This window comes from Aquila chrysaetos, chromosome 10 (genome assembly GCF_900496995.4).
Source record: "Aquila chrysaetos chrysaetos chromosome 10, bAquChr1.4, whole genome shotgun sequence".
NCBI lineage: Eukaryota > Metazoa > Chordata > Aves > Accipitriformes > Accipitridae > Aquila > Aquila chrysaetos.
In genome coordinates, this window is record NC_044013.1 from 12568160 (window position 1) to 12595899 (window position 27740).

Consider the following 27740-nt stretch of genomic DNA (forward strand, 5'->3'; position numbering starts at 1 on the left):
CCATTCCCAGCCCTCCCTCCAGCCAGATGCAGCGGCCACGAGGCACAAGGGTTGGCACTTGGCAGCACAGCAGCTTGGTGAGCAGGGGGCGAGGGCTGGGTTGCGTCAGGGATTTCCCGGCAGAGCTATTGATGGGAGGCGGAGGAGAGTCTGTATTTTTGACTGGTCTATTATAGGGCAGCAATATTTTTTAACTTGCCCTGGAGCTGTCTAGGCTCAGATCCTAGAGATGATGGTTTAATGCTCAGGGGACCATGCCTTGATTTTGCTTTTTCTCTCTCCTCCCCTTCATCCCTCTGATGTCTCTGGACATGTTAGCAGACCTGTGAGTGAGCGAGCCAGACCTGCTGCCTTTCTCCCTGCTGTCAACCCAGAGGAGCCTGGTGCTGTTATTTCAGTTCTGTGCCATAGGAAAATACAGATCAATAACCCAGCTCTTAGCCCTGGATCCAGGCACATGGTAGGAAACAGCGCCCATGATTTTAAGCTCTCTCCAAAGGCTGGATTTTCACAGCCTGTGATGCAGAGAAGAGATGCCCAGCAGAGCTGTGTCCCTGCCTCAGCTCCCATCTGTGCTTGCTGCAGAGCCTCTGCTGTGAAGACACGCTCTCTCAGTCCAACAGCTAGCGGGGATGGGCTGATTTTTCACCCCTTTTAAAGCAAAAGTCACATACCTGTTATTTTTTCTGCATGTCAGTTGAACCCAGATTTAATTGCTATTCTCAGCATACAGGTTGCTGCACTCTCCTCCTGCCACCACCCCCGTCTTCAGTGATGTGCTAAGGCTATAAATAATTGAAGGACAGGATCTCATCTGTTGCCATTTTTTGCAATTTGTATTCATGGCTGGTCAGGGTCTGTCTCAGCCCATGAAGCTGCACGGGCCATGGCTGAGCAGCCATTGGGGTGAGGGACAGTGTGAGAATCCCCCTGGGAGCGCAGGCCTGCGTGGCAGAGAATAGCAACCAGCCTTGACCATGTTCCTCTTGGAATAAAAGCCTCAGGGCACAAACTCACTATATATCAAAGTTTTATTTTGATCTCAGGAGGAAGATTACACAGAACCATCCTTACATGACATTGGATATTTTACAGAATGTAGTATCAAAAAAGAAATATATATATATATATATATATATATAAAAATACCTTGCAGTTACATGACATAACCAAGAGTACAGTTCTTAGCGTGTCTGCAAGTTTGAACTTCCTTAGGCCTTCTGCTCCTCTACGTGCTCTACAAATGGCTTTTTGGACGATAGCAAAATGGCAGAGTAGTTCATTCACTGTTGACTCTTTCCTTGCATGGCAAAACCAAAGGAGGAGGAGGAGGACAGGCCCAAAGGAGGCTACAGGCATGCAGAGAGGACAGCAGGCAATTTTTGCATGTTGCTTACAGCTATAGGAGGGCTTTGCTGGCAAGTGAAGGAGATGATGTCCCTGCTGAAGGAAGACAAGCTCACCTGACCTTGTTCCTTGGTGGGGCTTGCTTGTCTGCATGGGCCATGGAGGGAGGCTGGGGAGACATGAATACTTCTGGTGTGTTAGGAGAGTTGGGGTCGGTCTAGAATGACTTGGACACCTGCAATAGGCCAGGGGAGCCATGAACACCATCAGTAACCTGTCAATCAGCCAAATCAATGGCCTTAAAGGCAGTTAAAAGGGACTAAGTTCATGCAAGAATAAATACACTGCCATGCAGGACTACCCAGGCCCCTAAAGAAGAGGTGAAACCCCAAGGAAGGGCATTTTATCTGGAATTATTCTGCTGAAAATAAGTATTGCTTAGGTACAGCAGATGTGATGCTGTCTTGTGTGTTGGAAAACTTTCCTTGGGAGGTCCGCTGTGGCTGGAAACCATTCCAGGAGCTAGTCTGGGCAGAGGACTGGAAAGGGCTTGAGGTGATGGAGGGTCAGAGAAGTTTTGGTGGGTGGAGGTGATGGTGACACTGAGTCCAAACCCTGCTCCCTGTCCTTGTGTCATCTGTGGGGCACCCATCCCACACGGTGGGGTAAGGGTAGCCCGTTTGGATTGGTGCCGTCTTGGCAGCCATTAGCTTTCCAGCCATGGCTGAAGTTTAGGGCTAATGTGGATGCATCCTCACATCCCCAGGGCCAGGTGGACATCACCTGAGATGCCATCAGGCAGGGATGTTTGTCTGCAAATAAAAATAATAGTAAACCCTCAGGGGTTTCTCACTACTCCTTGCACAGAAAAGGTGTTCCACAGCGTGGGGGACCTGTGAGGTCCAGGCCTGCCCAGCTGAGTTACCTGCACTGTCCGTAGCCTCTGTAGCTCCTGCAGTTGCGTTGTCTGATGGGAAGATCTGGCCGGAGAGCCCCGGGGATGGGGGCAATTCTCTGTGCACGGCCCAAATCTTTGGTGGCAGGGAAATGCTGCCTCCAACGCTGTGCCTTTGTCCTGGCTTGGAGGGAGGCTCCTGGGAGTGTGGAGGCTTGGAGATGGGCAGCACAAGCTGAGGATGCCGGCTGAGCTCTTGCCCTTCGCTCCCTTCCCCCAGCTCCCTAGCAAGCATTTCCTAAGAGCGCAAGAGAAGGGATGCGGGACCAAGCGAAACAGATGACGCGGAGGGCTGGCAAAGGCCTGGCGTGTGCTGAGCATCGTGGCTACCGCTTGCGAAAGACCAGAGTCTGGAGTACATTAAACAACAACAACAACAAGAAAGGGAGCTGCGGCAGCAGGCTGATTAGTCACTCAACTCTCCAGCTCTGGGTCCAGAAATGTCCACCTCTCTGAGGAGCCTGTTTTCTTCTCCACCCAGTCCACATAGTTAGAGACCTTGGTGTACACACCGTACACCTGCTTGCTGCCGCACTCCTCTGGGCCACCCCATGAGACCAGCCCTTGGGCCACCCACCTCCGGGTTCCCGGGTCCTGGATGACAAAGGCTCCCCCGCTGTCTCCCAAGCAAGTGTCCTTCCCACCTTCGTAGTAGCCAGCGCAGAACATGTTCTCGGTCACGCTGTAGTTCCCTGACCGTGACTCGTAGCTGGTCTTGCACTCTGCATGCAGCACCACCGGCAGTTTGACGTACTGCAGGATGTCGGACAGTGTCCTCATGCCCGAGCTGATGATCTCGTCCACCGTGATGTTGGGATTGGAGATACCCCAGCCAGCCACCAGCCCCAGCGTGTTGGGGTGAGGCCCCTCCAGCTCGTGCTCAAACTGGGGCAGGCAGACAGGCATGACATAATTCCCCATGGTCACCTTCTCCTTCAGCTTGACCAGAGCGATGTCATGGTTGTAGTTCTGGATGTCAAACTCCTCATGGAGGATGATCTTCTCCACTGTCCGGTTGACGGCCTCTATCTTGTTCCTCACATCGTGAAGGGCCAGGTAGACAGTGACGTGCTCCTTGGAGACAGGGATGACGGTCTTGTCTCGCCGCTGGGAGCGGAGCACGTGGGCGGCTGTCAGCACCCAGGAGTCTGAGAGCAGGGCCCCGCTGCCAAACCATTTGTCATTGGGCACCCGGGACATGTCCTCCACCACAATCAGGGCCTGCCAGGGGAAGAAGCCGGGCTCTGCGTTTCGCCCGCCAATGATGCGCTTGATGATCCCAGGCAGAGGGCGAGCTGGCCGGCCGCACACTGGGGACAAAAAGGACAGGACAGTTACTCCCAGCACTTATCTAGGGAACAAATGAAAAGGGACATTCCTGTAGATTATGCCACATGGCTGGTTATCTTCAAACCAAACACTCACTTGTGCCTTTTTTTTCTATAGAGGGCAACTCTTCTCCTTTTCTCAGTGGACAAAGCCCATCCTCCCTGCCATGTTTACCTTCTTCTGGCAGAGTGTGCTTCAGAGCTTGGAGTAGGCTGGGCATTACACCCCATCCCCTATGCTAACAGGTCTTTGGAGGTACGTCTGGGAAAGGAACACATCTGTCCTGAAGGGTTTTGCTCACTAAAGACAGCCCCAGCTCCTTTTGTGTCTTACTTGCCTGATGGAACCATTTCTGGTAGCAGCGGTTTGCCCTCCTGGAAAAGGGGCAATCTATTGCTCTTCTGTGAGGATGCTGGGGTGACCTTGTTCAGCTCTTGTGAAGCTTGTCATGGACAAAGAGGCCAGTCTGAAGCCTGCATGGGTTGTCCAGTTTCTTCTGTGAAGTGGGAGCCACCCTATGTTTCTCTACGCCTGAGGGTTAAACATGAAACCAGGAGACCTCAGTGCTATCTCTGCTGTATGAGCAATACTTTTGGAGCACAAAGCATGTTTCTTTGCTCACAGCCCCAGGACAATTGGGTCCAGCTCTCCAAGAGTTAAAAAAAGCCCTCTGGATGTCCCATGCTTTCTGCGGATGTGGACAATGAGGCATAGATTAGAGAAGTGTCTTGTCTATGGGTCGGTAGAACCTGTTGGTTTCCAGGATTTGGGCCCCCTTTCCCCAGGTGCCCATGGAAACCTCAGTCCTGACATCTGCTTCTACATGGCACCGTGGGGGACCCAAGGGAGGATCTCAGGCAGCTGTCCGAGCAGGTATCGCTAGGCTTTTGGCATAGTCTACCCGCAATGATGAATGGACGTTGCTCAGCACCATCCATCATTGCACGTTTGTGGCCTGCAATACCTTCATGGTGGGGCAGAGAATCCGAACTCCCCTTGCATCTCCCCAGCACTCATGCACCCTGGAGTGTGGCTGTGTGGCTCCCACAGTTATGGCAGCTTGCCCAGAACAGGCCATTCTTCTGCTGGCAATGAGACAAGACTGAAACCAAGTTGAGCCACTAGACCCCATGCTGGACCAGGGAAGGAGGGATCTTCAGACCTGGGAACTCCCTGCTCCTGCTGTCCTGGCTCTGCAGGAGTCCATTCTGGGTTTGGTCACGGGCAGTCAAGGCCCAGTTAGTCCCAAAAGTTTGCTCCAAAAATGTAGCCTCCCAGCTGCCTTCTCCTTCCTCACCCTTGCTTTAGGCTGTGAAAGGACAATGTGAATGCTTTTGGCCATGAGACCATGGACTTTCTAGGCACACTTCTGGTTACCAGCCCGGGTGTGTCTCAGGCCCAAAGAGTCTCCACTGAGCTTGGGAAGGGTCAACCTTTTGGTACTTGTCAGGGCAGGGCTGTAGCACACATGGCCCTGTCATGAAGGGAGGTGGAGAGCCCTTGATGAAAAGGGTGGGCTTGTACCAAGGTCCCATGTGCTGGACCTCTACTCCAGAGAGGCTGAAGGATTTACCCTGCAAATAACAGGCTCATCTGATGTAAAGAGTGAGCTGTTGCCCACTGCGCATGAATATGGACAGTCAGAATTGTGTATAGCACGCTATGGTGCCGAGGAGGCTTTCATCCAGGGTTAGCTACCCCAAAGCTGTAACACATCTGACACTGAAGTCAGGCATGGATTCAGCAAAACACGTGAGCCAGGGTGGGACTTCAAGGACTGTAAGTAGTATCAGACCTTAGTCTTGGTTTCCATCTATGTGATCTGTGCTCCAGATGGGGACCATGGTGCTACCGGATTCCTTAGGGAAGGGCAAGTAGAGGGATCCTTCTGCTGTCTTGAAGACCTGACAGATGCTATGATTTCTGCCAAGCCTGGATTGCAGTAAAACAGGGCTGTGACTTAAAGGGTTGTTGTACAGTTGAGCTGGTATGTGGGACAAGGAGATGGCTTGAGGGCCAGCCTGCACTTTGCAATTCCTCTCCTTGCAGTTCAGTTTCAGGAGTGATTTGGCTGGGTCCGCACCACTTCAGAAGCAGAAAGGCCAAATGAATAATCCTGCAGCCTCACTGTGGCTTGTGAGCTTGCTCAGCCCTTCCCAGACCATCCAGCCACTTGTCCAGCTCCTGCTCAGTGTGCCAAGAAACCCAAGGGAACACCAGTGGGAGGACTGGAGCCTGACATCAGCCCAGCCTCACCCTTCGCTCTGAGACCCGTCACGAGGTCTGTGGTCTCATGGCCATGGCATTTGCCCTCCCCGAGGAGCTGTGGTTGGAGAAGGCTCAGCCGTGGGATGTTGCCTAGCACCATGGGCTTTACTCCTGCATCTCAAGTCCTCACCACAATTCTGGCGGTCAAAGCAGCATCCCTCTGCTCAGCTCCTCAACAGACCCAGAATTAATGTCTGAAGAGCCCTGACGTGCTGCCTGGTTTGCCTCCAGGAGCTTTATACAGATGTTGTGACATGGCATGAGGAAGAGGAGGGACACAGCATGCTGAAGGTGGCTCTGAGAGGGTTAGACAAGGTGGGCAGGGACAATCCTGCCCCTGGGGAACTTAAGCCTTGGGACATAGTCGGTGATGGTGGGGCTGGTTCATGCCTGTGGTAGCACTGTGGAGGGGGACTCCCAGGTTGCTTGGGGGTGCTGATATCGCTGGGAGGTTGTGGGAGCCGATTTGGGCTTGCCCTTCTACAACTGGAAGAGTCCCGAATCACAGCAGCTCTGGTGCTGCTCTCATCCCTCCGAGTCTGCAAAGAGAACCCACATCCTCCCTGGAAAGTGCCAGGACTCTGCCCTGATGCCCCCTGTCCTGCAAGGGGAGGATGCAAAGCCTCACAGAAAGAGAGTCTGACCCCCCAGGGTGATGGGATCAGGGCTGAGAGTCAGCCTTGCAACCAGGGCAGGAGCACCAGGAGATGCTAATGCGGATTTGTTGTGGCTGGGGTCTGCCACTAGGAAAGCTGCGACTCCGGCAGGGAGGGAGCATGGTGAGTGTCTCTGCGTGTGCTCCGCTGGGCTCCCCTGCCTTTCCCAGTGCTGCAAGGAATAGAAAACATGCTCGGGCAAATAATTCCTGCATCCCAGCCCAGCCCAGCTGGTCTGCTGCAACGAAGCTGACGGCTGTCCCAGGGAGATGGTTTTAGAGGAAACGCATCCAGCCAAATATTTATTCTATTAAATTACATATCAAAAATGCTGACCAGGCTGCAAATGCTCCCACTAATGGCAGAGGCAGGCGCGGAGTGGCCTGGAAGAGGAGTTTCTATTGATGGGGAGGTGGCGTGAGACACGGGGAAAGATCTGAAGAGCAGCTGGCCAGCTGCTGCCTGCAGATCCCGATCTCAGGAGAGCGTCACCCTCTCTCTGGGATTTTCCATTTTCCTGAAGCCTCTCTGACTTCTGTCACTAATCAGGAGGCCTGGAAATGGCCCATGAAAGCAGCTATGGCCCCAAAAGATGTCCCCGTATGCTCCCGGCTCAAATTAGTTCAGGCTGAAACATCAAGGAGAGATGCAGGGAGCAGCCGCTGCATCAAGAGCAGCCACAGCCCTGGTCTTGAAGCTCCGTAGAATGCCGGGAATCTCAGGGGGTCCCTCCTCTGGCCTTGTAGTCCCTCAGCATGGCCGGAGAGCAGATACCCTCCATGGGGCTGAGCCAGCTCCCGAACCCCAGCGTGGTTGCAGCTGCAGCTGCTGCACGGCAGCCAGATCCCTGCACCTTTCCGGAGAGCTGTCCCTGCACATCCGACCACAAGCTGCACCCGGAGCTGCCTCCAGCTGCCCTGGCTGGCAGCCAGACCTGGCCCCACACTTGGCTATGGCCAGCCAACGTCCCGGGGACTTTTGTTTAATCCTGAGTGGGCGCCTGGCCTGGAAACTTGCTGGCTGCAAACATTTCTGCCACTGCTCAAAGGCTTGGGACTTTTCCTTCCCTGCAAAGTGGCTGGGTTTTTCTGCAAGGCTTGGAGAGGTGCTAATTGCTTCTGCATGCGGACACACTGCTAATGGGAGCTGACAGCCAGTGGCACTGGGCAGGTAATGCTCTGCCCTTGGCTGCAAGCATCTCTGGTGATGCGGGGGGCTGAACGTGTCCAGTGGGGTCTGCCCTGGGGCTGCTGGTTTCTTTGTCTGCTGGAGCAGGGAGCTTGGTGAGCCCTGACAGCCAAGATGGCTGTGACCCCACTGCTGCTCTACAATGCCAGGGACACATGCCCTCATCACTGCTGCCCAGTGCCACCACTGCACCCTGACTGTCTGGGCTAGCTGGGAGAGCGGGAAGCCTCTGTCCCCATCACCGTCCTGGCCATACACTGAAGCAGTTGGATACACATAGCCTAGGCATACGGCATTGCCACCAGGGAACAGGGTCCCTGCCTAGGGAAGCAGCAGTTCAGGTCAGGCATGGAGGCATCCTCCCCCTGCATGTCCCTGCTCCGCACCCTTTGCCGTGGGAACCGGCCACCCCAGCAGTAGTACCTGGTCGGCAGGATGGCAGCTTGGTCCCCAGCTCCTCGCTCCTCCATACCCCTGATGCATCGCACGTGTAGGTGGCTAGAAGAGAACAAAGCATTAGCGGGGCTGTGGCCCTGGCATGACGGGGTGTCTTTTGCAGCGAGGAGATGTTGCCCAGCTGTCAGGACCTTTTGAACCCTTTTCTAGAGCAGGAGGTGACTTCCCTTTTACGCTTGCTGTACTCCATTCCTTGCGGGGGGCCTGGCAGCCCTGCCCCCATGCAGGGGACATGCCACCATCCTCGGTTTCATTGCCTTGATTTGTCTGGAGGGCTGTGCTGCGCCCTCAGCCTCGGCTGGCAGCTGCTGCCCCATTAACGCTGCCAGCGCCTGTTCCGCTAATGCGTGAGGGATGCTGGGACCAGATGCGCGGGGCCAGTGGGTGTGCAGGGGAATATGAGCAGGGAGACGGGAATATGAGCAGGGAGACAGGAATGTGAGGAAATCCTTTGGCTGTGCTTGCTGAGGGAGGAGGAGGAAGAAGGGCTGGGGTGTGTGCACACCCTTGCTACTGCCCAGATCTGGGTCTGAAGGGCGCAGAGACATGTTGTGCCTGGCAAAGCACCTTGTGATGTCTTTGTGATCGTGGACCAGGGTGATAAAGGGGAAACTCAGTCTGCCATGATCCCACTGCTATCTGTTCAGCTTTGGCTATGCTTGGCATTTGGGTACTGGGATGGGGAGCCTTGTGGAGCCCTTTCTGAGGCTGCTGGATGTGGTCCTCTCTCCAGCAGCAGCTCCTTTCACAGAGACACAGAAAATTTCGTATGCTGTAGAGAGGAGATGGCAGGGTGAGAAGGCAGAGTGCAGAACAACAACCACACTGCTCTGCCAAGGCTGTGAAACACACACGCCAAGTACCAGACAGTGCTAACTCCATCCTACCTCATTGCGGAGCAGGATGCGGCCAGTCTGACAATCCAGGCGGTGTAGACGCAGGGTATGATGTGTGTAGGCTACATCCACAGCCTGCTGCTTGCAGAGCATCCCAGAGCAGCCATCCCAAGCTCCCCCCGTTTGCAAACGCACGCACGCATGGCCACGCACCCACCCGCACCGCGCCGTGGGGATGCGGCCCGGCCCCACTGCTCACCGGTGCTGTTGGGGGCCATGTGGTAGTAGGGGTGCTGGCAGTGGTACTGGATGGCTGCTCGATAGGTGGTCAGGTTGTTCCTGGAGGAGAAGGTGACAAAGCCATGCTCCAGCTCCAGCGGCGCTTTGCAGTCAGCAACTGAAAGCCAACACAGAAGGGGGGTTGAGCCCTGTGCTGTTTTCTTGGGATGTCCAGCCAGCCAGCGGGCAGGCACGTGATGGTGGTCCTACGGGGCAGAGTGAGGGCCCATATAGCCCTGTATCCCCTTTCTCTGGGGCACTGCAGGGGGCACAGCCTGACACGGCCTGAGATGGCAGCAGGAGGCCGTCCCCAGGCAGGGCAGCCTGGCCCCGTGAAGCCCCACCACGGCCACCCTGCAAAGACAGGGCGTGCGGGCAGCACCGCCGAACACCAGCAGCACGGCTCACCCACAGGCCGTATGGCCAACACCACTCATGCTGGTGGAGACCCCAGTCCCGGGAGCCCCTTCTGTGCACTTCATTTAGTGCGAGATCTCTCTGCTACACCTTTGAGAGGGCAAGAAACCTGCTCCGGCAGGTGAGATCCGTTGAGAGATGGTCCAAGAGTATGTCTTTGCATCCCTTCAGAGTGGGCAGGGAAAAGCAGGCAGTGATTCACTAACCTACGCCATGCATCAGGAGTGCTCCTCTATGCACAGGGCTTTGCTGAGAGCACGGCCCCATCCCTCCTGCTCTGGGTCTTGCTCTCCAAACAGTGCTGATAAACATTTACAGATCAGGCTGAGCAACCCTAGGTCCCAGCTGTCCTGTGGTGGCAGGAGGTAAGGGACATTGAGAGCATGGCTTGGCTGGTCTGCAGGCGGGGGGAAGGCCAGCAGATGTGGGTGAGATCCCACCTGCTCCATCCTCCAGCACATGGGCAGTTTTGGCTCTCGTTCATCCATCCCTGGTGTGGGCTCAGGGTCTGGTGGAGGAAGAAGGATTTCTAGGGTGCCATTGCCATTTCCCATGGCCTGTCCATGGTCCCCTTTCTCACCCACATCCCTCACAGTGCCCTGCCCAGCCTCTCCTCCCCAGCTTGTCCCCTGGATTGGGCTTGTGCCACCCACCCCAGGAAGGACCCCAGGCTGCAAGGTAGTTTGTCCAACAAAACCAGGAGACACCCCGTGGGAGCTGCGGCTCCCTGCCATGTGGGCAGTTCACAGCACACTTGGACAATGCTGTACAGCTCCCCCCTGCCCCGTCCTGGGGCATCTGCCCCAGGGGAGGGCAGGAACCAGGGTCTGATCCGGTTCACTGAAATGCAGTGCTGTGGAGCTGGAATCTGCCACATTTAAGATGAGGGGTTGAGTAGGGGATGGGTGACTTTGCAGAAAGCAAGTCCTGTGGATCAGGGATGGCATGAGCTCTGTGAGTCTTCGTGTGCTCCAGGATGGGAAGGGGGCAAAGATAGGAGCCCTAAATCCTCACGCAGTGATCCAGACTAACTAAGAGAGAATTCACTAGAAGCAGTAGCTGGCACCCGGGACATGTACTGATGCTCAGGGTTAACCACGTGCTTGGGTGAAAAAAGCCTGGTTTATGGCAAAACGCTGCAGCTCACTGTTCACCAGGGTCCTCTCCACCCCCCGCCGTAGGGATAGCAGGTGATGGGATGGGTGCGTGGATGCAGTCAGGTTGGGTGGTGGCTCTGGGTACCTGTGCCTTGCAGAGGGGCAGAGGAGGGGACACAGACCCCTTTCACCAGCTCTGGGGGTCCCCAGCTGGCCTGAGCTTTCCTGCTGTCTTCCCGTGGTGCTTGGGTGCACAGTGCTCCTGTGCCATGGTGCCAGCAACCGTGGGACCTTTCTAAGGTGCTGGGGGATGCTGCGGCTTGCAGGAAGGAGGGAATGGATGTTGAGGGACCAGCCTGGCTGGCACACCTGCTCTGGGGTTGGTTATGGCTGCAGGGCAGCATCCACTGGCCTGCACGGCCCATCCCCTCCCTGTGTGTACCCCAGGCCTGGGGCAAGCCTGATGCCTGGAGAATGGGATCTTGCACAGAGATGTTGCCCCACCGGCGTCCCGGGTTCTGCTGAAAGGGTGAGGGGAGGGAGTTTGTGCCGCGAGGCTTTCCAGACTTTTGCCTTGGGAAAGGGGCCATTTAGCATCTCCGTCTTTGTAGGACCAGAGGTGGACCGAGCTCCCCAACACGCACCTTCTCCTCCTCTCCCAGCCTCTGGTCCACATCTCAGCATCCTCCCAGTGAAGCCTCTGATGCCTTGGGAAGTCCAGGCTGCACGCCCTGGGCTTTTGAGGACATGAATGGGGCCAGACACCAGGCTCTGACCTCCTTCAGCTGCAGTCAGCCTGAGGCCAGCCCATCCTCACCTCCGCCAGGCCAGCAGTGGGGAGGGAAGGGGAGGTGAAGGAGCATCCCTCCCCCCGTGCTGGTGCCAGGGCTCAGTGCCTGCAGGAAAGGGCTGGTGATGCCAACCCATCCTCCAGGCCTCCTTGCCCGGAGGGTCTGAAAGGCACCAGGACTCTCAGAGAGAGGAGAGGAAGGAGTGTTTCTTATTTGCGACGTTGGGCCGGGGAAGAAGGGCAGCAGGAGGCTGAATCCAAACAAACAAACAAACAGCCAGGCGGCCATGCCGCGCTCCTTGCGCAACTGCCGCCTTGGAGGGGGAGCCGAGGCATCCGAGTGGAGAGGGAGGGATGCGAGGATGTGCCGGGAGCTGGCGGCAGCGCGCAGTCCCCGGGCAGCAGTGCCAGGGCCCGGCAGGCACCCTTCTTGTGGGGCTGCGTGGCAGTGGGAAAGAGGGGCTCGACTCCGAATTTCCTTCCCCCTTCTCGAGACGGAGTTAAGAAAGCACCAGGCGTGGGGGGGTTAAGAGTGCCATGCCGGTTAGACAAGCCATGGAGATGGATTTGGCAGCTGGGCCAGGGGCAAAGGGGACCTGCCCTGGGTACCGGACAGATCAGAGGGCATCGAGACAGGCTGCCCGTCGGGGCGGCGCGGCCGGTGCCAGCCTCACGCGGCCACTTGCTCCGAGCCGGCTCTTCCCTCTGTCTGGTTGTCGGCTCTATCTGCAGCTGCACCGAAAGCAGAGGGGAAGGAGGAGAGCAGAGAGAGAAAGCCCAATTAGTAGATGAGCAGAGAGAGGCATGCAGGAAACCCAGCCCCCAAAACACCAGAAATCGTTAATGAGTGCCCGGCGAGCCCTGCCGCCATGGATGCCGGCGGAGCCACGGCCGTGCCCGGGACCCGGTTGCTCTGCTTGGCTGGGGCGACCTGGGGACAGTGGCTGGGAGAAGCCATCAGAGGTTTGTGTTTAGCCTCGCCAGGCCACGGAGCTGGATTTTATCCACCTTGGCTGGGAAGTTTTCTATTTTCTGCATTGCTTTCTAAAACCATTTTTGCTTGTGCCCTGGCTCTCTCAGACATCTCGGGGGGGCGGGAGGCATTGCAGTTTGGAGGCCTGAATTGCCCATTTAGGGGCTTCTTGGTTTTCCAAAATAAGTGTTAGAAATTTAGTATAGTGAGTCATATCACACAAGAAGGGATCAGTTCCAGCCCAGCTGGAATAATGCAGGTAATAATTCCAATTTTCTCCAAAAAATAATACTTTTTGAGGTTAAAAATATTTACCTCGATTTTTGTTCTTTTTTTCTAGACAATGCCAATTTTTATCTGATCACTGTTCAAGCTGGATAAAATCAATGGGAGACTGTGGCAGTGAGAGTTATAGGAGTGGGGAGTTCTTTGGTAGGGCAGAGGCATCACTGACCCCACACTTTCTAAGGAGCCCTTTCAGATATGAATCCATTTAGCAGGACTGAGAGCCTCCCAGTTTCCATTTTGAGTGAGAAAACATGAATTAAAACTCCAGAAATACTCTTCTAAGGTAATATCCACAATATCATGAAAAGAAATGGATCTGCCTGGATGAGGAGTCTGGATCCCAACATCCCTTGAGAGCATCTCATCCTGCCTCTCCTGGAAGGTCTTGGGACCTTCTCTGAGTGTGTTTGCTGCTTTTCTCCTCTCTGGGCCAGCCTTACAGCAGACTGAGCAGCAGTGAGAGCCTCCCTGAGGGCTGAGGGTGTTTGGGGGAAAGGGAAAAGGTGTTACCAGGTACATCTCCCAAGCCTGAGCTGAGAGAGGAGCTGGGTTAGATGAAAGGAGAGATGATCCAAAATCGTCACCCATCCTTTCAAATGGCATCTCCTTTCTCCTCCCCTTTTCTCCCATTTTAAGGTTTGTAAGTATTTGGGCAACTTTTCTCTCCCCTTTCACTTAGCTGAGCCCAGTTTAGGCTAGTACCTGGGACATCTCTAATGCCCTAGGTCTTAGTAGTCTCCATTGGGAAGGAAATTTGGACCAGGAATTAGATTATCCCAAATTGTCCCAGATTTAGCCAACAGAGCCAGCTCTCAAGAGCCTGGCTTGCTCTTTGACAGGGAGACAGCAAAGCGGCTCGCAAATCAAGTTATATGAGTAATCTAAATAAAAGCACCAACCTCCTGCTTGCGGCATTTGGAGCGAGCCCCGTTATGTTATCCAAGAATGAGCCAAAAGAGCTTTGCAGAGTTACGTAGCCTCTCTGGCTGGGTTTGTGTCTCTGAGCAAGGAACTCCGCTCTGGCAGGGCAGCTGCCTTTAGCATGAAATGATTTCAGCAGGAAAAGGACATTGGCAGGGTGGGGAAGGGTGTCCTTACTTTTGCAGATGGGGATCTTGTTACTCCATGTCCCGTCCTTTAGACACTCGATCTGGAAGGAGTCGCTTTCCAGGTTATCCTGTGCAGAAGATGCAAGCAAAAAACCCAACATCAATGTACAAGACAAGGACATTAATCTCTCCACAAAAAGGCAATTTCTTGGTGATTTAGTCAAGATATATCCAGACCCCCCTGGAAGAGGACTTTTCTAGCTAAAAATTGCAATAAAATCATAATGAAAAACTTGTTGCCAGCAACTTAGTGGCATGCTGAATGCAAAAGAGCTGGAGTCATTTATTCCTGTTCTAGGTGCTGGGATGGGTAAGGAGGCAGCTCTGCATGAAGGATGAGGCTGGGAGGAGATCAGAGAAATACCCAGATCCATGTCGGAAGTCAAAGCGGGCTACTGGTTTGGAGGGAAGACAGCCACCCTGTGAGTCACCCGCGCTCCCCATGGTTCTCAGCTGTTTTCCGGAGAGGGCCTGCCAAAATCCCGGCCCCCTTGACTTGCCGAAGCTGTCCCAAAGTCCTGGAGGACCTCCCTGTCTGTGGAGGCTGGTCTTTGCAGGGCTGCCTGGGCAGCCGAGCCAGGACCCTCTGAGGTGGGGAGCAGGCAGAGCTCCAGCAGCTCCCTCGGGGCTTTTGCTGGCTTTTTCTCTGGCAGAGGTGCCAAGCCTCTGAGCTGTGAGCTGGCCAGCTCCGGAGGGATGCTGAGAGGGTGGCTTTTCCTCTGTGTCTTTGGAAAGGAAAGTTGGTGGCTTTCAGAGGAAGCTTTTTCCTTGCCCCTGGGAAAGGGGTAAGGATGGTGTGTGGGTTGTGTTCACTCTCCCAGAGATGCAAGGGATTTGGGAGGAAGGATCCTCCCTTTCTTATCCAGGTTCCCAGCTCCACACCGTCACCCCATACCTTCAGTACTTTATATCCGGTGTTGCAGCTGATGACAACCTGGTCTTTGAAGGTGTACTTGGCTTGGGAAGGCTCAATTTTCCCATTGATCGGTGGTTGCACAAGTGGGCATGGGTTTCCTTTGAATAAAAAGCAAACGAAGCAAAACAAAACTCAGCTGAGTAAATGGAGGAAATATAGAGTCCCAGCTCTGCCACCCAGTCCATATAGTAGAGTGTGAGCAGCCCTGCCCTGCTCTTGCTATCAGCCTACATTGGCATGGCTCAGCCAGGCTCTTCTCCTAGAAGGAGCGGAGGCTCCAGGTCTTTCCTCCTGTCTGTAATACCCTGGCTTTGGGCATTACAAAGCTGGGAGCTAATAACAGTAACTTGTGCAATTACCCTGCCCAAAACCGCTCTGCTTTGCAATGTGGTCTTGTTTCAGGGCCCATCTGATGTATGGAAAAAAAGCACCCTTTGAAGGGAGGGCTCCATGTTATTTTATTCCTGTTTTCCTGTGATTCCTGGAACAGACCCTTTCTGAAGACAGGATCATGAACGACCAAACTCATGGTCTCCACCTGCAGGGTTTATAAAGCCCTTCTCACTGCCCAAGCCCAACAAATGGAAAAAAGCAGCAGGAGTTACCAATTGCTGTGTACGCCAGCTTCCAGCCCCTGTTCTCTCCCGAGTTGTCACTGTGGAAGAGGATCTGCACACTGTTGGTTTGGGTTTCAATGCGTCCTGGGGACTTCTCTCCACAGAAAGGGCCAAACTCCCTATGTCCAGCTTTGATCTGCCAAGGCAAAGAAGAGTGGGTGGTTTGAGGGAGATCTTTGATCTCTGATGATCGCTTCACCCTGAGGCTAATGGATGGGGCTGCAGCGGGTTCAGTGGGGCTTAAGCACCACGTGTTGGGGGGGATGTGAACTGAAAGAGGGTCACTATTGGCTGAGAGGGTCAAAATCAGATGTGGTAAGAGACATGGGGTCAGTTAAGCACAGGGCTCCTGCTGGCTTCATCACCCCTGTTTAGATCAGGGCAATTTTGGTCCCATCACCAGAGAAACAACAGGAGAGTGGGACAGGAGGAGTGTGCAGAGCCCAGCTCACCTTGATGTAGTCATAAGGACAGGTCACCTCGGGGTGGTCTTCCACGTCGAAGCTGTCCTCGAAGCTCAGGGTGATGAAGAAACCCTCCTCCAGCTCGATGCGGTACAGGCAGTCCGAGCTTTTGGGGTAGGGGCTGGGGAAGTCGGCGCTGGTGACCACCCCGCTCCTCTGGGTGTAGAGATTGTCGCTGCACTCCACTGAAACACAGCCATGGCTCGCTCAGGGCCCTGCCAGCCACATCCCAGCCTGATCATACTCAAGAGCCCTCCCAGTGGAGTGGGGTCTGCTGGGTGGGTCCATGGACACCAAATATGGGTCCCTGCAAGAAGAACCTCACACAGCCAACCTCCAAATACTCCTGTGGTATAGAGGTCCTGGGTTGAGCGCTAATCCCAGCTAATCTACATGATGCAGATTCAGAGCAGAGACCAAACCTTTTAATTTCTCTGACTTGAGAAGGTCTATAGCGCTTAGCTGAGGAGCGCAGCCCATGGGAGAAACCACATCTCCTTCCTATGCAAAAGGAGTGCAGGCCTTGGGCGCTCTCCAGTCTCAGGCTATTGGTTTGTAGGGGAAGAGGCACCTCGTCCCTCCTGGCAGCAAAAGAGGGCAGTTTTGCCTGCGTTTGGTAAGTCTGTTGCCTGCTCAGGGACCCCTCTGTGTGACCGTCCCCATGTCCAAGCTGTGCCTGGGTGGTACCTTTGCAGGTCCTGTTGTCAGAGTGGAGGATGTAGCCGAACCTGCAGGAGCAGTAGTACCCGCCGATGTAGTTGTGGCAGTAGTGGTCACACGCCAGCTCCTCGTCACTTTTCTCCAGGCACTCATCCACATCTAGAATGGAGATAACAAGGAAGGGCGGTCACCCTGCAGCCCCCCACGCATCACTCCTCATGGGGACATTTGCTACAGCACTGAGAAATTAGTTGTCCCACATGGCGGGTCACACGAGCACCCAGCAAGTCCCATATGGCCCAAGGACTGCACACAAGGACTTCTCTTGCTAGCGTCCCCAAGGCTGCCCTGGGATGTGATCCTAGGAAATTTCTTGTGCTACCCTAGCAAGCCAGTCCTGCAGGCTTAACAGCTGCTTACCCACGGCAGTGTAATGGGCATCGAAGCCAGTGAAGCGTTCCTCGTTGGAGAAGTCAGACCTGAATGTGAGCCCCATGTAGGGCCCTGGGGACAGGATCACTTGCTGGCCAGGAGCCTGCTCTGTGTCTGTCGTCTCCCTGCCGCAGAAGGTTGCCAGCTCCTGGTCCTCAGCTTGAATCTGTTAGCAGAAAGAACGGGTGAGCGCCCAGCAGGGCTTGGGTGTCTGCAAGCCCAGAGAGCCCACGGTGCTTTCCTGGGGGAGGTCAGGCTGGGCTTGGAGTCACGCTCTGCATCTGAGAGCTCAGGTCTCTGCCTGCGCTTGCCCAGCCTGTCCCCTTCCAGGACTCAGCAGTGTCTCCACGGGGCAGGCTGCCCGTCTGGCAGCCTTTGATGGCCACAGCCTAAGGATGCAGCTCTGCACCCCTGGCTGCCCCATCCTGCTGGAGCTGCCTTGGCCCTAAAAATCAATTTCCAGCCATTTCCGCTGCATTCACCTCACCTTCTGCAGCCAAGCTTGAAGGAGCCTGGGGATGCTCAGAGCATGGCAGGTCTGACTCCCACTGCTTCGGCTCTCTGAGATGCCGTTAACTGCAGTAAAGCAATTAAATGGTTTCTGCGAAATGAACACAGGGACTCAGGTGAGCCCAATCCTGCCTGTGGTTTCCCTCTGAAGCAGATGCTGAGAGAGCAGGTAGCATCCAGGATGTAGGGAGGAGCTGGGGGGTGTAAGGGGAGGATGCACGGATGGAGCCTGTTTGGGAGGTGGGAGGACGTGGGCAGGAGGCGCTGAAGAAGGAGTGTGAAAATCAGCCCTGGGCTGTGTGGTTCCCACTCAGAGCTGTCGGTACCTGAGATGCTCCCCCTTGCCTCCTCCCTCAGTCCAAATGCTGATCCAGGCGGCAGCATCTGTGTGAGGGCTGTGCTGCTGGGAAGCTGCTGGGACACCAGAGAAGCCCCTGCCCATTGGTTTTGCATCAGCTCAAAGCAGCAGCTGTAATTTGGATGGCGTTTCTGTCCCCTGGGCTGGCTTGGACAAGCGCTGTCCCATCCCTGCCACCCAGGGTCCCTGTCTGGCTCCAGACCTGCAGTGCCAGGCACTGTTTGGACTCGGAGCCACGTGCCCAGAGGGTTACAGGAGGGGACAAATGAGCCAGTGTGCCCTGTTGTCATGCCAGCTCACTAGCCTCTATGTGCATCCCTTTAAAGCAGAGCCTTGCCTGTGCCTTAAAGCACAGTAATACCTGTGGAAAAGTCCAGTTTTCCCTGGAAACCCCCTCCCTTCCTTCTCCTTTGCCATTTTCCCCAGGACCATTTCAGCATTGACCCCATCTCCTTCTCCTGCAAATCCCACCCCCAGCCCCTGTCCCAACCACAACCTCTCCCAGCTAGTTCCCAGCACCCTGCCTGCTTTCCCCCAGGAGATTTGAATATGAATAACCCCTCGGCTGAGGAATGCTATGAACACCACAACACCAGTTCCCGCAGCTCATGCCAAGCCAATGCTATTGAGGCTGTGATGAAGCATGCAGCCCCCCAGCCTATGCCCAGGAAAACAGCCGCCTGCTCAGGGACCCACGGGGTCCCGGAGGTGTTGCAATGCCATCCCTGGCTTGCGTGGCCTTGGTGAGGCCAGACCATCCTCCAGCTGCATCCCTGTCTCCTGGAGACCCTCGGGATGCGCTGGCCGGGGAGGGTCTGGGGCTAAAAAGGGAAATTTCCCAGGGCTGAACAAGCAGGCGGAAACTCGCTCACACCAGGGAAAGCCAACGTGGAAATGGTAACTCAGCATGCCTTGACATTGCCTCCAGATATTTTCCATCCTCTCATACAAGCTGGAGCTGGCCAGAAAAGAGAGAGACTTTCCGATGATAAATTTTGAGAATTTGGAGAAAAACACGCGCCCTGCATTGGGACAAAAACCCAATTGAATTTTATTTTTTTTTGTGAAATAGCATTCTGAAAAAAAAAAAAAAAGGAAAACAAGTAATTTGGGATTCATCTGGTTTCAATCCCTTTGAAATATACTGTGGTGCTTCAGAATCTCTTTTAAATCCATGAAATGAAATAGCGTTTCAGACTGAAAAACGGGAGCACCATCACCAAGAGCAAATGAAAATGGCATTTTGGCCCCGACACGATGTCTCGGCTGTGGCAGCGTGAGCGTGTGGCACACAGCCTTTTCTGCAGAAAATGCGTTTTTTTAAGGGAAGCTGTGGAAAGGAGCACTTTCCAGCCAGTTCCTCTATGCGGGACCGGTGGCTGTCACCTCTCCAGGGACACACAAGTCACCGTGTGAGCTCCCATCCCTCTCCTCCAGCCTCAGCTGGTGCAGGACCCACGGCACAGCATCACCAAAGCGCGGGAAAACCTCCCTGGGGCCCCGTGTCTTGGCCCAAGGATGCTCCTGCCATGGGCCAAGTCCCAACACTGCCCCCAGCATCCCTGGATACAGCCCTGGAGTGGCAGGATGAGGCCCGGGAGAGCTGTGCTCTCCTCGCCTAAGGTATCCACAGCCCCTTATCTGTGACGGGTCCCATGCCCTGAGCCACAGGGAGCAGAGACAGCCCTCCAGCAGTAAACTAAACAGAGAGGTCATCATCCCTGGCTAATATTTGCTGCTTCTGCTGAGGACTGTATACTTTTTCGTAGATCATTTACATCCAGTGAGCAGGCTGGTAATTAAATCCTGGTTGTTTGTTTGGAGTTTCTCCCTCTCGGGTCACGATGTCGACGTTTTCACTAGAGAAGATGTGTCCCTGAGGGAAATATCAATTGCCGCAGAGAAATTCCCTGTAAAAATACGCTGAAAGAATCCTCCTTTGAAAAATACAATATAACGACACTCTCGTGCCTTAAATTTACCCTTGCCACTGCCTCCTGCCGTCTTCCCTGTTTCCGCTTGCCGCTTCATTCCCTCGTTAAGATTTCTGCCCCTCTGGATGGAGGCAGAAGGGGATCCCTCCCCAGCTGTGGCTCTGTCCCCTTGCATTTTGGCTTGGGCTGTGGCTAAGAGAAGTGGTGACCCAAGCTGTGTGGCCCCCCTCTGCCCCATATTGATTTCCCCCTTTGGGGCAGAAGGCAGGAGCTGGGGTGCCCCAGCTCGGCAGGAAAGAAACGCTGCCCCAGGTCATGGGCTGCTGGGGGTGCCTGAGCAGCGATGCTCCAGAGATACCTTCTGCAGCGGGTTAACGGAACGCCACGAACACCAAGGGGAATTTGGCCCGGCGGTTCAGTGTCTGCTGCCGGAGAGGAGCAGGCAGCCGGCAATACGGAAATGCAGCCGCCACCCCCCCCCCCCTCCAGCCCTCCAGGAATGCACTAATTGGACTGATGAAGGCCAAACATACCACTTGTAATATATATAAATGGCTCATTAGGCAGAGAAATCGCAGTGCTGGGTTGAAGACACTGGGAACATGACATAGGGAGGAGACGCTCAGAGACAGGGAAGGGCATGAAACAGCCCCTGCCGAGCCGCCTTGCAGTTAGAGTACACGCAAGAAGGCAACACCCAGATGAACGGGGTTTTTTTGCAAAATGACTGATGCTGCTGCTGCTGACTGTTGGAAATGAGGCAGGGATGGGGCAGCCCCAGCAGGAGCCTCCATCTAGGTCTCCTGGAGATCCTCTCCCGAACATGCATGCGTCCTCTCCCTGATATACATTAAGGGTCCTTTCGTTTGCAAACAAGCTCCTGAATTTCCACAGGAACATACATGGCAGCTGTGCTGTGGGGGAAAGGGGAGGATGGCTGGTTTCCCCTGCTGTGGACTTGGCTCAGCATCTGGAGACCATCCTGTCCCACGGGTTGCTGAGCCCACATGCCCTATTTCTGGGCCAGGCCTGTTCCCTGGGGGGGGGCTGGGGGTGCAAGGAGAGCCCAGGCGTGATGCTGGGGTGATGATGGAGCTGCTGGCTCACTCCCATGCCTGATCTTCCTCCTTCCCCTGCACAGGGGGGTGACTGTGGTCCCCAGCGGTGCAGGGGGTGGCCAGTGCCACCAGATTCCTCTGTGCAGAGCCAACAGGATGGGAAAGGTGAGCAGCAAAGCCCCGGGCCCTTCCCTCTTCCTAGCTGCCTCCCAGGATTTGTGGTGCTCCTCTTGGGACCCCACAGCCCCGGGGCATGGATTACCCCCTGGCTGATGCCAGCTGACAGCACCAAAAGAGGATACTCTTCTCCTGATCCCCTAGTTCATGCCAAGCCCTGATTTGTGCTTTTTCCCTCCCCTTTGAGCAGGGGAAGGTGTAAATGTGTCCCGTGCGCCCTTCTCGCAGCCCTGCGCTGCCCTGAATGCAGCATGGAGTTCGTTCCCTGACCCTGCGTGGCCCCTGCCATTGCCGTGTCAAGCACTGAGGGTGTCCCTGGGGACAGTGCTGCCGAGCGCTTGGCACAGCGCAGCACACAGCCCTGCCCCATGGGAATCGCCCGTGGCAGGGGATGGCACACTGCGAGCCCAGGATGCCGCGTGCAAAGCCGATCTGCTATGCACCCTAAACACCGTGCCAAACCCTGGGGGCACGCAGCTCCACCACATCACAAATCTTTCATAATACCCCTTCCCAAGTGCCGCTTTCTGGGGCGGCGGCACTAGCGGATGCTCAGCCTGCAGCCCTGCCTCCCCAGCTTGGTCCATACCCCTGTTTTCCCCTCACCAGCCCCTCACCAGGGCTGGCAAAAACTGCCTCCTACACTCGGTTGGGCCCCTGGCCACCCCCAAGCAAATTTATTTGCAGCCACTGGTTTTGCCTGAGATGCCTGGCCAACTCCTGGGCACCCACACATGGGGTTAGTAGGAGTCCTGCCTGGGTGAGCACCCCAGGGCACAGATCCTCCCTGGGGACACCGGTGTGAATAGCAGCTGCAGAAAAGCAAGCATCCCAAGTGCCACATGTGGGCAGAATTCTGGACACAACATGGAGGGGTACATCCAAGGGAGACCTGGGTTGTGTCAGAGGAGATGGGACCCACCAGACCCACAAAGTGTAACGGACCCCTCTGCCCTCCTGCCCCCACGCACAGTTGGAGAGACCCATCACAGACAGCTCCTGGGCTTGAAGGAGTGAAGGGAAAGCCCTGTGGCATGTGCTGAAACCTGCCAGGTCTCAAGCATGTGCCATCCTGAATCAGGACTCAGTGGTAGGGATTGGGATGAAGACATGTAACACCACAAGGACTGTGAGCCAGCAAGGGCTTGCTCCACTGGGATTTCATCTCCCATCTCCCTGCCTCTGCCACAGTGCTCCTCAGTGACTCCAGTCAAGTCACTTAACCTGATTACAGGGTCACGGCCATGGCTTTCAGGGTCCCCCGGGCCAGTGCTGGAGACTTGTGTGCAAAAGTGCTCAGTGCTGGGTGACCCCAGAAAGGAGTTGGGCAAACCACGGTGAGATCCCCCGCAGATGAGGAACCCCCCAAATAAGCTCCTTGGGGACAGCCATGAGCCGGGCAGAGCCTGCAGAGGAGCACAGCAGAGGGCAGGAGCCAAAAGCCCAGCGTGGATGGCTGCTCCTTCCACGACCCCCTGGACCTGGCAGGCGGCTGAGGGCGACCATCCAAAACCCGGGGAGAGGCTGTTTCTGACACGCCGGGGCCCGGAGCTCAGCTTCCCGAGGCAGCATGTGGCTCGTGTTTCCTACCTGCATGGGGCTTCTTCGGGTGGGTATTTTGGGGGTGGCTGTTCCTCCTGGCTCACTTCTTTACTGAAGTACTACTCCCTCTCTCTGCTATCCTCGTTTGTACAAACAAGCCTTCTGGCTTGTGAACATTTCTTTAGGAGCCATGTTCTTTTTACATATATACACACACGCATGCATCTATGTGTGTATATATATAAATAAACAGCTATTGTTTTAATTAGCCATTGTTTCAGAGCTCTGGAAACTGTTCCCTTCTGAAGACCACCCCGGAGGCAGAGATCTGCGTGGGTTTACATCTTGGCTCGCCCTGAGCTTGCCACTAAGGATGACTCTACACTGCTCAAGAGCTCGGGCGCACGGGCAGCCAAGGAGGTAAGGAAAGCAAAAGCCAGGGCACGGCAGCTTTCTGCCTGTCCTAAGCTGGGTCCCTGCCTTGCATTGGGGCTCTTCAGCACCCATTTTTTCCTCCTTCTTATGGCAGTCAAGATGATGAAGACCCTGATGGAGAGCCCGGTCAGACCCGTGGTCAGAACAAAGAAGAGGGTGTTTCTTCACACACATGCCGAGGCTTATAATCATATATTTAACCTGTGCAACTCTCTGCCACAGGATGCTTCAGGGATTAAAGTCGCCCATGAGTTCAGAAAGCACTGGTACAAATTCATGGAGGGGGAATCCATTAGGTGCCATTGAACGCAGAGATACCACCTGTGGCTTTCTGAGCATCTTCACTGGGACTGGCAGAGTATTACAGAGAAGCATCTATATGTATTGGGACTATAATTATGTTCTATAGCCATGCACTGTTGGCGTCTGTCAAAGGGTGGGCTGATGCTGTTTTTAAGTCTTGCGCTGATGCAGACAGAGGCTGGACATACAGACCCAAGGAGGAAAATAGCCATGGAGTCATTTGCTGTTCTCAATGTTTTCTAAGCTGGTGGTTTAGCGGCATCAAGATTGCACCCCTACCCAGCAGAGTAGCCTACGGATCTTCCGTAATCCATCCATTTTCAGCACTTTTCAAATGTAATTCTGTGGTGGAGGCTCCGCAAGCTGAGTTACAGCCCCGAGCAAATTTATACAGCTGAGATCTAAATCTCCGTGAAAAATACCGCCTTCTTATGGAAATCCAGCGGCAGGGAGAGCTATGGTGCCAAGTTGGCACTATGGCCAAATAACAGGGAGCCTTATGAAAAAGGAAAAATGAGCAGGGGGTGAAGGGCAGGAGGAGGGGTAAAGCCTGGAATGGGGAAAGTTTCCAACAAATCTGCTCCTTGAGCTTATTGGGTTTTTAAAGCAATATATCTCTATATATGTCCCTGGCCCCTGTGCTTGGAGAAGATCCAGGAGAAGCAGAAAGAACTAATCAAAGCTCAATGAGAGCTGTTAGTAGCAGAATGAGTGCCAGCACAAAGGGGAAATTAAAGCAGTGAACAACAGACCCTAGAGGAAAAAAAATCCAAATGTTTGCTTTGTTTTCTTAGGGCAAGAATAAAATAATAATTTAAATTAGCTGGCAGCTAGCACCAGGGCTGAGTTCTGCAGTTCCAGACCTGGGTGCAACCTCTACCTGCCTCTGTGAGGAGGGACAGGGTGAGGCTTGTGCTGGGCGATGGGGTAAGGCATGTTCAGCCAGGCAAACCTAGAAAGCACCTGCTTGCTACTGCTGTCTGCTAGAAAGTACCAAACCTGACCAAGTTCAAAGATACGGAGAACCCAGCTTGTCCTGGATGCGAAGGAGAGCCCTGCTTGGACAGACCTGTGGTGCAAGAGGCAAGGATGCTCTGTGGCACTGCAGTGTGTGGTCCACTGCAGTTTCTGATGGGTTACTGCCCAGCAATGAAGCAGACTGAAATCTTTTGTGGTTTTGGCCATGACAGCTCCCTGGGAACCTCCACAGCTTGTTTGTGCTGCAGGTATTTGCCAGCAGTGGCCCCAAAATTTCTATATCTCAGCTGTGAAATGGGTTTGCATTGAACCCAAGGGAGCCTTTGGGTCTGTGCCCTGCGGCTTGTGGGAGGCTCTGCTTGCATACCCCAACTTGCAGCCTCAAGCTCAGGTCTAACCTTTCCCTTTTGCTTCCCTGGGGGGGTGGACATGGTGTTCCAAGAGCCTGCAAGCCATGGCCAGGGATGCAGGCTGGCTGCAAGATGCACCCATGGCCATGGCCTGGCAAAGGGTGCCCAAATCAGGGGTCCTCCTTGCACCTGGCTGGCATCAGTGTGGCACAGGCTGGGGTTTAGCCACAGGGGTTTCATCAGCCCGTAGGTGTATAAATCCCACGGGGTCCTATGAGAATTAGGTGTCCAAATACTTTCAGAAATCTGGTCCTCTGCGGGTGAGCTCTGAATCTGGTGTCCACTCACTGTTTGTCCAATGGATGCTGTCAGCTTACCTGTGCTCTCCCCGTTGTCCACTGGACTGACAACTCCTGTGCCCAATAAATGGGGAAAACCAGTTTGTTCCCAGCTTTTCCAGCAGTACCCTCTCTCAGCTGGCCAAACAGGTCTGCTGTCTACCCCATCATTTGCCCCGTGATATCACAGCTCACCTTCACATAGTCGTATTCACAGAGGTAGGATGACTCCAAGTCAAAATGCATGAAATACAGCTTGATTTTAAATCCGTCGGGCACAGAGATGTTCCACGTCACTTCCGAGTCGCTGGGATAGGAATCAGGGAAGTTGGGAGACTGGATCTCCCCAAACATGTCCGTCAGCTCGATGGCATCTGCCGTGGAGAGCAGCAAGGCACAAAAGGACCAGGTCAGGGGGTACCTGGAAAACACATGGAAGGAGATGAAATGAAACTCTGGCAATGCCAAAACCTGTTGAGGGCTCAGTCTCCTTTCCCAAGTGGGTCATGTAAGGTCACACACTTGAAATGCCTGGGAGAGGAGGTGCAGCACCGTGTCACCATGAGCAAAACCCCCGCCAAGCTGCAGGGAGGTGGAGGTGAGGGTGGGAGCTGCACGTGGCTCCCAGGAGGGGAAAGCCCCCTTGAAAGGTGAGTGACGCAGGGGCCACGTGCAATGCAGAGGCACCTCCACAGCTCCCAGCGAGCTCTGGGGTCCGTCAGGAGCTCGGTGTTTCTCATGCTTCTGGGAACAGCAGCCGCTGGCAACACATCCTTTAACTAATGGGGCTCTGATGGGCAAATCTTCATTTAATGGAAGAATAAGCATAAGGATACTTAATAAAATAATGACGCTTTCTAAATCGGTTTAATGAAAACATCATGGCAATAACTGCTAAGTATCATTATTATTATTACTGCTTAGCCTCATCATGCCAAATTGGGATTGTTGACTTTCAATAAACAGCACACATCTTTGCAGCTGGGCAAGGATGGACTGGGGCCCCAGCAGTGTAACCCAGCATGTTACTCTCCACTATTTTCTGGTTTTCTCTTCTCTTCTCTTCTCTTCTCTTCTCTTCTCTTCTCTTCTCTTCTCTTCTCTTCTCATCCCTCATCCCGCTTCCCTCTTCCCTCCCCTTCCCTTCCCCCTTTCCTTTCCTTTCTTTTCCTTTCTTCTTTTTCTCTTCAATTCTTAGGGTACCACTCACCCTAGATGGAGAAGCACACAGAGGTTGAGATCCTTAGAGATCTTTTGTCATCAAACTCAGCTTTTAAAAAACCTCAGTCTGAAGAGTTTGTCCCAACTTGTTACCAACTTGTTTGTCCCAGAGGAGGGGAAAGAGGACAGGTAAATCAGTAGCAGTTCAGCTGATCTCGCACCAGCCTCGAGCTCCATTTGAGCGTGAAAGGGAGCATAAACCGAGTATTTCTCTGTGGAAGGGGAGAACACCGCCTGTGCTGGAGATGTAAACACAAAAGCCTGTGCCATTGCATGGGACCCAGAAAGAGGAGCAGACCTCAGGCTCTTTACACCCAGTGGAGCGTACAAAGGAAAAGAAATGTGCAGGAAATTAGAGCCATTAGAGATGAAAATTTCCGCTTTCTAAAATAGGTACTAAGGCCTGGCAAAGGCTTGTAGGTGAGTACTGCAGACGCTGGAACTACTCACATGTACACGTACACCCGGTTTCAAAATCAGGGCTTGATTTAGGTATGCTCATGAGGAAATTGAAGCTATATAAGTGGATTATTTTTAACCTGTCTGTGTTCTTTCAAAACCAGGGCAGTAGATTCTGGGGGTCATTTGTGTAGTGCCATCAGTTTTCCCAGCTCTTCATTACGAAGCAAAGTTAATGGGAGCTGAGAAATTTGGATCGATTTTTCTTTCAAGCAGAGTGAGGTTGAACATGCCTTTTTCTGACAGCTTGTCTGAAACCACAAAAATGTGCTAAGGGAAAATCTGTTTCTCCTCTGGTCAGAGTACATGCATGGGGCTGGATGCTCAGCTGGTGTAAATGGGCATCACCTCCTCGACTCGAACAGGCCATTTGCTGGCGCAACTCTCTGCTTTCCCTTTAAACAGGGGAGGCAAAACAACATCAAACTTCTTTCCCATGCCAGGAAAGTCTTAACCTCACGTAAAAGTGATAAATGACCGTGGCGTGCACAGAAACCTGAAGCCCGTGCAGCGCGTCCAGCCTCGCTCGCACCTTTCACCCGTGGACCACGGCAGAGCGGTACGCCTGAGCTGCGTGCCCGTCGCCCGAGGCTCCCTTCGGCTCTGCCGGGATGCCAGCACGCAAGCCGGGCTGCGGCACGAAGCCGAGGCATGAGCAATGCCTCGTTCGCTGGCGGATGGGGAATCCGAAGCCACGGTCATCAGAGGGAAACCTTCCTCGGCGGGATGGCCCCCCTGCCCCGAGACCACGGCGTGCGGGACCCCGGGGTCAGCCCGTCGCGGAGGTACTCACCTCATTTTGCTGCCGGGAGGGTTCGCCGGCGGGTTTGGCGCGGAGGATCGCTGGTTGGTTTGCGGGGGACGGCTTTGCCTCCTTCCAAACGCTCCGCTGTCCGCCTTATCTCTGTCCGGAGATTTGTGAGCGTGTGTGCGCCTATGTGTGTGTGCGTCTGGAGTTGTCTGGCATTTTCCATGCAGGTCACGCCTTCCCCTGCCTGCA

The 27740-nt window shown here is 54.4% G+C and overlaps 1 protein-coding gene across 1 annotated transcript; it reads right to left on the reverse strand.

Annotated features, from left to right (window-relative positions):
- Positions 1-1013: 1013 nt before the first annotated feature.
- On the reverse strand, positions 1014-27740 carry MASP1 (MBL associated serine protease 1). The gene is given in 12 exon segments (XM_030029153.2): positions 1014-3612; positions 8167-8241; positions 9295-9432; positions 13978-14056; positions 14884-15002; positions 15510-15657; positions 15974-16170; positions 16673-16804; positions 17066-17243; positions 25256-25481; positions 27534-27694; positions 27697-27740. Coding segments are annotated over 12 exon segments (2367 nt in total). The 5' UTR covers positions 27715-27740; the 3' UTR covers positions 1014-2716.